This window comes from Bufo gargarizans, chromosome 3, assembly GCF_014858855.1.
Source record: "Bufo gargarizans isolate SCDJY-AF-19 chromosome 3, ASM1485885v1, whole genome shotgun sequence".
NCBI classification, from domain to species: domain Eukaryota; kingdom Metazoa; phylum Chordata; class Amphibia; order Anura; family Bufonidae; genus Bufo; species Bufo gargarizans.
Window position 1 is genome coordinate 270,491,149 of NC_058082.1, and position 10,846 is coordinate 270,501,994.

Here is a 10,846-nt window from a genome sequence, read left to right on the forward strand (position 1 = left end):
GGCTAGATTTATTTTTCTATCATATTACACACTGCTCAAATCCAGGGGTTATGACCACCCTGCAATCCAGCAGTGGTGGTCGTGTGCCTTTGTATTACCGTTGTCTACATGATAAATGCCATTTGAAGTGAGACAACCCCCCTTTAAGGGGTTAAATGATCTCCAGTTAAGTGGTGCTAGGGAAAGTGAAAGTAGGGGGAAAAAAAACATGATTTGTGCCCTGCCTCGGTGCTTCACATTATAAGGACGCAGAAGTGATGAGGTGTGACAGAAAGATGTAGACAAGACCCTGAAAGAAGCGGCGACTAATACGTAAGTGATTCATACTCGGTGCATGTCGCTTATTTATTTGCCTTACTGTAAGGATACCCTGCCCTCCACTTCTCTTATCGGCTGACACTTTATCGTGATCTACAAACCCTGCATTGTCATCGTGACTGTATGTAACAGTCCTGTTTACTCTTGTCTGCCGGCCCATGAGGAGGACCATGAGCTCACCACAAATTTCACAAAGTGTGTCCAATGGTATCAAATATGTTACTTGTGTTACACTCATTTGGAACAAACGCTCGCTTCTGATCACTGCCCAGTGTAAACATGCCTCCGAGCGCAACTGGGTCCAGTCGCACGTCCGTGTGTGTTTTGCGGACCGCACATCGCCGGCACCCTCATAGGAAATGCCTTTTCTTGTCTGCAATTGCGGACAAGAATAGGACATGTTCTATTTTTTTTGCGGATAGCACATTCCGGCCCCATTGAAAATAAATGGGTTTGCGCCTGTTCCTCAAAATTGCAAAATGATGCGGACGTGTAAATGGACCCTTGTCTGGAATTTTAGAGATTTAAAGAAGTTGAAGGGAACCATCTGAGCCAAGAGCTTCATGATTTTTAGGATGCTGTATTGCATTATCCACCTCTTCTATGATATTTGTGTTTAGGTCGTCTTCGTTCTGTTCTTATGTAGTAGACAGGAGGTTGATGGAATTCGGATATGGTTTCTAATCCCAAGACCTGCATGTAGGCAGCCAGTAGTACTGAGAATGATGTTATGTCTCTAGTGATTTCTGTGGACCAAGGCTCAATTTACTGAAATAATGAAATATAAAAAAAAAATATATATATATATATAAAACTATACATACCAACAACAAAGCGACACATAATACATTTGCAAATCTAAATAAAGGAGTTGTCTGCTTCTAGACATCGGGACCTGTGGAGAAGTCCATACTGGTCCCTTCCGCTTGGTTCCAGCTCCATGGCTTCCGACTTCACTGGTCTTCTGGTCCCGACTGCCCACTTCCTGAATAGACCGATCATGTGCTGAAACGGACATATTAGCAGTGGTGATGGACCTATCTTTAACCCCTTAGTGACCAGCCTGTGACCTGGGCCTTATTGACCAAGCGTTTTTCCTTCTTTTTTTTCATCATTGCCTTCCAAGAGCTATAACTTTTTTTATTTTTCTGTCTATGTAGCTGTATGAGGGCTTGTTTTTTGTGGGACAAGTTGTAGTTTTTAATGGTGGCATTTTGGGAAACATTACTTTCTGATAAACTTTTATTAACTCTTTCTGAGAGGGCCACTGAGTTTTTACGTTATAAATTTTGCGGCGTTTATTATTATTTTTGGGCATAAATAACATTTATTCTCTGGGTTAGTACGCTTACATAGATACCAAATGCATATCGTGTTTTTTTTTATTAATTTTTTTATGTTTTACTACCTTTGTGCAATAAAACCCCCTTTTTTTTTTTTTTTTTTTTTATAAAAAAGATCTTCGCTGCATCCCAAGACCCATAACTTTTTTATTTTGTAAGAGCTTGATTTTTGCAAGATGACTTGTAGTTTTCATTTGGTATCATTTTGGGGTAAATAACACTTTTTGATCTCTTGTTATTATGTTTTTTGGGTGGTGACTAAAAATAAGCAATTCTGGCATTTTTTGGTTTGTTTTTATGGCGTTCACTGTAGGGGATAATTTACATGATATTTGTGTAGTGAGAGTTGTTACAGACAGAGTGATGCTAGACCTGTGGGGGGATATTTTATTATTTCAATTTTTTTCACTGAAAAAGCATATATTTTTTTCATTGGACTTTTTATTTAATGTTTTTATATATTTTTTAACAAATTTATAATCCCTCGAGAGATCTTTTGATTGCTTCTAAAATGCAATACACTATCCATATAGTGGATTGCATTTTAATGTTGGAGAGGCGCAGCCTGGTGGAGAACACTCAAGGCAGGCTTGGGGCCTTACACCAGGTCCCAGCCTGCATATACACACGAGCACCCTGCAATCGCATTTGCAGGGTGCAGATGGGAGACAGAGGGAGTCTGCTTCCTCTGTCACACTAATGTTTATGGGGGCCTTTACATTGTAAATCCCCAGAGCACATTCTAAGGTCAAATTGAGCGACCGAGAAATAATGAGTTCAGCTCATTGTGAATACAGCACTAAGTAAAAAGGCAGTAGCACAGGATCAATAGAAGATAAGTAAAGCAATGTACAGTATTTACTCTGTTTTAGTTCTATGTACATTAATTTAATTTAAATTTGAAATGTAAAATACACTTAAATGGGTCTTCTTTAGTATATACTTATAATTTTTTACTTTTTTTGTAAGGAACGTTTGTGGAATTTTTGGTATATTGTGTGTATATATATATATATATATATATATATATGTATATAGAATTACTTTTGCTGCTTGTATGGTGATCTACGTATGCCACTTTTAATTCTAAATTTGATGTACTATTCCACTGCAATGAAGTATATTCATTAATGTGCTTGTTTTCTTAGCAGGTGTGATTATGTGGGCTGCATGCTGTAACTGGTTGTGTGTAGATACTGAGCTTGAAGAGAACCATCGGAGTGCAAGAACACATGAGCGCCCCAACCAAACCATCAGAACGTCTCCTCCAGTTTCAGAAGTTACCTGCAAAGCTTGTGGCACCAGACTACAAGGCACCGGTAGAAAAGTAAGTACTCAGATGTTCCATACTCATTAAAGCTGAGTGAACACTACAGGCAAAACAGTAGGGTTTCTATAAAGGAGTTTAAACAATCATTTTTTGTTAGAAGGTCCCTAAGCATTAAAGGGCGTCCCATGAAGTGCCACTACAAGAGAAATTAAAGGGGTTTGCTCGGTTCTGTATTCAATCCAACATATCCAGTGCAAATGCTGCAGTAGCCCCTGGCAGGTCTTTGTTTACAAGCTGCCAGAATTTACATGCTGTATTGGCGTAAGACTACTGCAGCCAATCTATGGCCTCAGCTGTCAGTTGCCATACTTGCTGGCAATGTACCGTTTCACAGTGCTGAATTGCAATGGCAGTTTTTATTTTTTATTACTGTAAGGTGCATTCAGACAACCATGTGTCTGGGTTTCATGGGTCCACAAAAGATGTGGACAGCACACCGTGGACTGTCCGCATCCATAGTTCTATCCCGGGGCCCCGCAAAAAAGATAGAGCATGTCCTATTCTTGTCTGCAATAGGTCCGGCCATGTGCGGTGCGCAATGTGGCATTCACACAGCCGGCATCCGTGTTTTGCGCTCGTCTGAATGTAGCCTTACAGTTGATGTTGTGGAATCAGCTCATGGACAGAATTTTTAAATTAAACTGAATATATGAATAAATATTTGAAATCCTGAACTGCTTGTGAGGAATGTAAGGAATTTAACGTACGTTAATTTTTTAATTCTACTATTTGTCACAGGACATGCTCCGCTTTATGACTATTATAGTCATGCTTATGTTGCCTTTAACTGAACAGTAACTTGTTGCCACCAGAATTGAATGTGTGGTGGGAATCCATCCCCCCATATAGTCACTTATCTTGGCCTAACAAAATAAAAACCCCTTGTCTCTCTGAAAACCGTTATCTAAGCTGTGTCCAGCTTTGTCTACAGAATTACGTCTTTTGTTTGCTTAGTGATCTGCTGACCCAAGTTGTCACATCAACCATGTATTGTGTCACTTAAACAATCAGGTTACTGTGTGTATCCTCAGCCTTGTTAAACAGTGCATGGCGTTGACCTCGAGCGTGTAATTGTGTGGAGCTTCACGTGCTTTGTTGTGCGTAATGTCCTAGCAATGCGGCCATATACACTGACACCAGCAGTGGGCACTGCTATGCTCACGCATGTGTATAAGTGTGTGTGTGTGTGTGTGTGTGTGTATGTATGTGTGTATGTATATGTGTATATATATATATATATATATATATATTATTTATTTTAAGTTTTTGTATTAATTATTTTCATTTTGTGTCTTTCTTAGAACCCCTGCATGGATTGTAGGAATAACTTCTGTGCAACATGTCTTATAAGATTAAATGATGGCCTACCTCTTTGTCAGTTGTGCTTGAGGATACGCTCCACTTCTTTTACCCGAGAGGAGTTACTTAAACTCAAAGTAAAAGATCTTCGGGACTATTTATCAATGAGAGGTGTACCCACAGACTTGTGCCGAGAGAAAGAAGACCTGGTACAGCTTGTATTGACTCTAAGACCCGTTTCCTATCCAGATGTATTGAACGTTCCATCGTTTTCATCTAATCAGAACAGCCAAATGACAGGTTCGAGTCAGATCCGCACAGAACAAAACATTCCAACGGTAAGTGGTCAAAGTGTTTGTGGAGGCCCTAATATTAATATCCTGCATAGGAATGTACTCCCCGTGTCTCCATCAGTGGGGTTTCTTTAACCATTCAAGGCAAGAATAGTGAAGCATGCAGTGCCGTTTTTGTCCAAGTTATATTTATTGATGACCTATCCTCAGGATAGGTCATCAATATCAGATCGGCGGGGGTCCGACACCCAGCACCCCCGCCGATCAGCTGTTTGAAGATAAGGCGCGCACCGTGCCAGCGCTGCCTCCTCTTCACTGTTTACCTTCTCGCCGTTGCATCGGCAGAGGTGAGCAGGTGTAATTACAGCCGTCTCATTCATTTCAATGGTATGGATCGCTCCTATACAAATGTATAGGAACGAGCCATCCCATTGAAATGAATGGGACGGTTAGGTGTAATTACACCTGCTCACCTCTGCCGATGCAACGACGAGAAGGTAAACAGTGAAGAGGAGGCAGCAGCTGGCATGGCACGCGCCTTATCTTCAAACAGCTGATCAGCGGGGGTGCTGGGTGTCGGACCCCCGCCGATCTGATATTGATGACCTATCCTGAGGATAGGTCATCAATAAATATAACTTGGACAACCCCTTTAAAGCAGTGGCAACCCCGACAGACCATTATACTATATATATATTAAAGTGCAAGACTGGAATCTAGACTTTCTTAATTACAGTGCTTTAAATCAATGCTATACACTTACATTTAATATAAGAGAAAATAATCCAGCTTCCAGGATGGTGGTGGTAATTCGTAATAATCTTTATTCGATAGGTGCAGAATAAAATCCAGCATGTACATCTACGCGTTTCGGATCATCAGGTTCTGATCCTTACTCATGACAATAGTATATGCCTAGTGCCGGTCTTAAATAGAAAGTAGGCCGGACAACTCAGGTGGAGATAATTAGCAACAACCACTCCTCCTTACATGCAAATTTAAAAATACTGAAATGCTAGTAAAAGACATAATGTGCAAGGATCAATAGTGTAAAATAAAATCCTGTCTGCGATTGAGTCCCTTTGGTATGCGTGTGTCCATAGAGAAAATCCAGTAAGATTCTGTTTAGAAGAGCGCGCCTGTGGTCGCCACCTCGCTTAGGACAATTAACCCTCTCCACTGCCTGTACTCTTAAGCCCGTGATATCGCCGGCATATACTATTGTCATGAGTAAGGATCAGAACCTGAGAGATCCGAAACACGTAGCTGTACATGCTGGATTTTATTCTGCACCTATCGAATTAAGATAGTTACGAATTACCACTACCATCCTGGAAGCTGGATTATTTTCTCTTGCTGCTTTCCTCAACGCCTGGTTCCTGGCGTTTTGCCGGGTCTTCCACTGGTGGTGATTCAGGCGAGCTCCGCCATATTCTATTTTTTTTCTTGCATTTAATATAAGCAATGATAAAAAGGCACATGAAAGCCATCACAATCCTATTTAGTACTTGGCACAGTAGACTCCCAAGTGTCCCTCTTTTTGACCCAAGTCCCTCTGTCCCTCTTTGATCCCTCTTTTTGACCTGGGGAATGAATGCATAAAGTGCACTAATAAATTTACTAAATTGCTTCCTACTATACTATCTGTATGGTTTCTACCTGTATATTAGACCATAACTTCATTATGTGGTGCAATTTGGACCTTTAAAATATCTATAAGCCGATGACTTAACAGCTAATATTTAAAGGGAGATTGAAATGCTCCACATGCTGTAAAAAAAATTAAAGGAACTTACCTTACCGATCTCCAGCTGCTGCAGTTCTGACAGTCAGTAATTATGCTGCTTTGGGCGGAGTTAGAGGCGTGGCCTAGTATGGAAGACAATTGCCGCGGTGCGCAGCGCACATATTGTCCCTCTGCGATTTTTCCAAAGTTGAGAGGTATGCAATAGATGTGTTTTCTACTCACTGGTCACTTTACTAGTTGAAATCAATATAATGTATGTATGCTAGTGGTCCGTAAGAGATGTATTAGATTTTACCATACTTTGATTCATGTTTTTTTAGATATTTAAATACGTATTGATTTCTCACTTATTAATATACAGTCTGCTGCTGAAATGTCTCCGTAAGACTCGCATTGTCACGTGGATATGCTCTTTGTTTTCATCTCTTGCGCCATCTTGTGAACACATGATGTTTTCTTCTCTACCCTTCCCAGAAGTATGGCACATTTCACATCAGATGCCTGTCCACATTCCTGCGTGGCTGAATAGCTGATGTTAGTGTCAGAGCATGTCTGGTCTGTGCAAATGGGTGTGTGTGACTATACCACCATCTTATACCTTGGAGGTAGCTGCAAATAGGAGCAAAGTCTGTGTGAGGGGGGTAGCAGTCATGGGAACTGTAGTCCATTGGTAATTCTGCCCACAGTAAGCTGTAGCAGAATGAAAACAATTGTGCTGCACAGAACTGGACAAGCTAATGAAAATGAAAGGGGTTTTCCAAGACTTTAATACTAATGACCTATCCTCAGGAAAAGTCATCAGTATGCGATCAGTGCGGATCTGATATATGGCCCCCCACCGATCAGCTGTTTGAAGAGGCCACGGTGCTCTAGTGAGCGCTGTGGCTCCCTTGTAGCATGCCAAGCACAGTGACGTCCATTGGATAGCAGATGTGCTTGGTATTGCAGCTCAGCCCCCTTCAGATAAATGGGACTGAGCTGTGCCTAGGCAATGTGATGTCACTGGCCTAGGAAGAGGCTGCAACCTCTTCACACAGCTGATCGGTGGCAGTGCTTGGAGTTGGATCCCCACCTATCTGATACTGATGACTGAATTTCATGTTTTGAAGTTCGAGTTTGTTGTTCGTTTTTTTCTGGCAATTCAGTTACCACAGGTCATAACGGAATTCTATGACATCCAGCGCGGATTCTGAACGTAAGACTGCTTCCTTGCTGTCTTACATTTAGACCATTTTCTATGTCTAAGGGCTCATGCACACGAATGTATTTTCTTTCCCCTTCCGGACCTTACGCAGAACCATTCACTTCAATGGGTCCGCAAAAACAGCGGAAGGTACTCCGTGTGCATTCCATTTCCGTATTTACGCCTCGGAAAAAAGTAGTACATGTCCTATTATTGTCCGCAAATCACGGTCTGAGGCCCCATTCAGGTCAATGGATCCGCAAAAAATATGGAACGCACACGAAACACATCTGTATGTCTTACATATTTTGCGGATCCATACTGTAGAAATGCTTTGCCCAGCCCATATTGCTCATGTGTTTGGTGATTAATAAGTTACTGTTTCCGTTCTACAAAAAAACTGATCGCATACGGAAACCATACGGATATGTTTTGTGCAATAATGGAATGGATACAGTTCAACGGATCAGTGAAAAACATACCGCAAAACAACAGCGGTCGGGTGCATGAGCCCTAAACCAGGCATAAAAAATGATGAATGAGACGGGCCTGCCCACTTATTTTAGACCTAGCGTGAGCGGGGAAGAAATCGCGTATATCTGGTCATACAGTATATGACCCCCATTATTCTCAATATATAAGGATATAGACTTTTATTATGAGTTAAATGTGGAAGAAAAGAAAAAAAAATATAAAGGAAAAAAAGCTCTGCCTGTGAATAAAGCAGTAATATGTATATTAGCTTTTTGAGCAGATCTCAGTGTAGTGAAGCTATAGAAGATAAGAGTTGAATGGCACTCCTTTAGTGTTGATGGTGCTCAGTGGTAGGTAAAATGCCAATGTTGATAGGAAGACCACGGCACTCACACAATAATGTTGCATAGATCTCTTGTTTATTTTCATATATTTTATTTTTTATTTTCCTTCATATTTTATATAGATATATATCCATCCAGAAATAAATTACGGTAGTTAATTCGTAGTGGTATACTGGCCAACGTTTCGGTCTACTCCAAGACCTTGTTCATGGCCTTAGTAATTTCAGTAATGGAGGCGTCGCCATCAGACTATTTTTTTATTTTATTTTTATTTTAATTATATATATTATAATAAAATATAGTGAAGCTATAGTACAGTGATGGTGAACCTTTTACAGACCAAGTGCCCAATCTGCAACCTAAAACCCACTTATTTATGGCACAGTGCCAACATGGCGATTTAACCTGAATACTACAGTCCAATATAGTATATCTTCCATGTACTTTATCATTTATCTACAATAGCCTGCCTACATTCAGTGCGCTGCCTGTGCTGTTCATAGTGTGACCTGCGCTCATAATGGCAGGAAAAGTCTAATTGGTACACCTTAGACTTTTTTTCAGGGTGCCCACAGGGAGGGCTCTGAGTGCTGCCTCTGGCACCTGTGTTATAGGTTCGCCACCACTGTTATAGTACATAGTGTATATGATGGGTAGCTGCTAGGACACAGGGGCGTTACAAGGCAATGCTCAGAGGATTCGGCCTCCTGCTGCTCGAACTTCTCATTTGCATATGAATAGACAAGGCAGGTTTATCATACAGAAAAAAGAAAGGCATGATGAGCTCTACTAGCCAGTATGTCTGGTTAAATGGGCTTGATCCTGGTGACAGAGCCGCTTTTTAATAAGAAATAATAATGAGGTTCATAAATATTTGTATAAAAGGAAAAAAAATGATATCTAGCTGTCCCCTTCCCCATAATAAAGGAATAAAGAAATATTAATAACCAAGCAAGCAGTGCAAATCTGAAGGAACAGCACATCATTTCTTGCAGATACCGTACATCGTGGTAATGTGGAACATTTTAAGGTGAAGTGTATACAGCATGGTATTAAATCTATTAGACAAGGACATTGGAAGTGGGGTTTATTGAAAAGACAATCCTTCTGGATTATGATGTTGGAAATACGTCAACCAAGAGGTTTAAAACATAAAGGGGTTGTCCAGAATTAGAAAAAAACATGGCTGCCTTCTTCAAAACACAGCACCACCCCTGTCCACAGGTTGCATGTGGTATTACAACTCCAGTGGAGCCAAACTGCAATACCAGACACAACTCATGGGCATGGGTGATACTGTGTTTGGAATAAGGTTGTCCTATTTTTCTAATCCTGGACAACCCCTTTAAATAGAACATTTTGCCACTCCTGACAGGTCTGTTTTAGTAAACAATTAAATATTTTCTTATGACTCTACGTTGTGCTATTCCTCAAGGGTTGCTTCAAATGCCATGATATAGGCCCCATTCCCACGATCTTTTTGATCCGCATCCATTTTTAATTTATTTTTTGTGGATTGGATGCGGACCCATTCATTTCAATAGTGCTGCAAAAAAATGCAGACAGCACACTGTGTGCTGTCTGCATGTATATGTTCCTTCTGCAGCCCTGTTACTCACCGTAAAATTCCTTTCTCACCTCATTTATTGGGAGACACAGCAAAGACTTTGGGTATAGGTGGTTCCACTAAGAGGCGGACACTAAGCAAAAATTGTTAACTCCTTCCACCAGCTATACCCCTCCTGCAGACACTGAGCTAATCAGTTTGTACAGAATCAGTAGGAGAAAAAAAGAACCTTCGCAACCAATAACATTTCCGATCCAATGGTAACATTCACGGTGTGCCATGCAGAGATCAGAAAGTATACAAGAGAGGTGGGTGCTGTCGTCCCCCCCCCCCCCCCCCCCCAATGAACGAGACGAGAAAGGGATTTTAGAATGAGTAACAAAAAAATTTAACTGGTCATTGGGGACACAGGAAAGACCTTGGGACATTCTGGAGCAGTCCCCATAAGTCGGAAGACAATAATCAACTGTAGTAGCTTAAGTGCAGTCAATGCACCGCCGTTTGAAGCACCCCGCATTGGAAAATGCAAAGGTATGCACCCTATAGAACTTTGTGAAAGTGTGTAGGGGGGACCATGTAGCAGCCCTGCACACTTGCAAAGGGGGGGGGGCGTTGTGCCAGGCCGTCTAAGAGGCGCCTACCGCCCTAGTGGAGTGGGCCGTCATCCAGAGGTTTGGCGTTTTGCCCTTGGAACGATAAGCCTCGCCGATAGACAACCTGATCCAGCGACCTGAGAGTGGACTTAGCTGCCACAAACTCTTGCCAAGTCCCGTCAGGGACTACAAAGAGGGAGTCTGACTTGCAAAAGGCCGCTGTTCTGTCCAGATATACTTTGAATGCCCGTACCTGGTCCAAGGTGTGAAGTGCTTTCTCCCTGGGATGGACTGGGGCTGGACAGAAGGAAGGGAGGACCATCTCCTCGTTCAGATGGAACGAGGGGGCCACCTT

General features: G+C 41.5%; 1 protein-coding gene across 4 annotated transcripts in view; it reads left to right on the forward strand.

The window, feature by feature from the left end:
* Positions 1 to 10,846, forward strand: part of RFFL (ring finger and FYVE like domain containing E3 ubiquitin protein ligase) — a 61,917-nt gene that overhangs the window by 43,997 nt on the left and 7,074 nt on the right. For 2 of the 4 annotated variants that reach the window (XM_044286277.1, XM_044286276.1), the window contains exons 2-3: positions 2,810 to 2,988; positions 4,293 to 4,628. In XM_044286277.1, coding sequence (XP_044142212.1) covers positions 2,821 to 2,988; positions 4,293 to 4,628 — 504 coding nt within the window. In that variant the 5' untranslated portion in view covers positions 2,810 to 2,820. The remainder of the gene's footprint in view (positions 1 to 2,809; positions 2,989 to 4,292; positions 4,629 to 10,846) is intronic. The other 2 variants (XM_044286278.1, XM_044286275.1) reach the window with 1 other exon arrangement.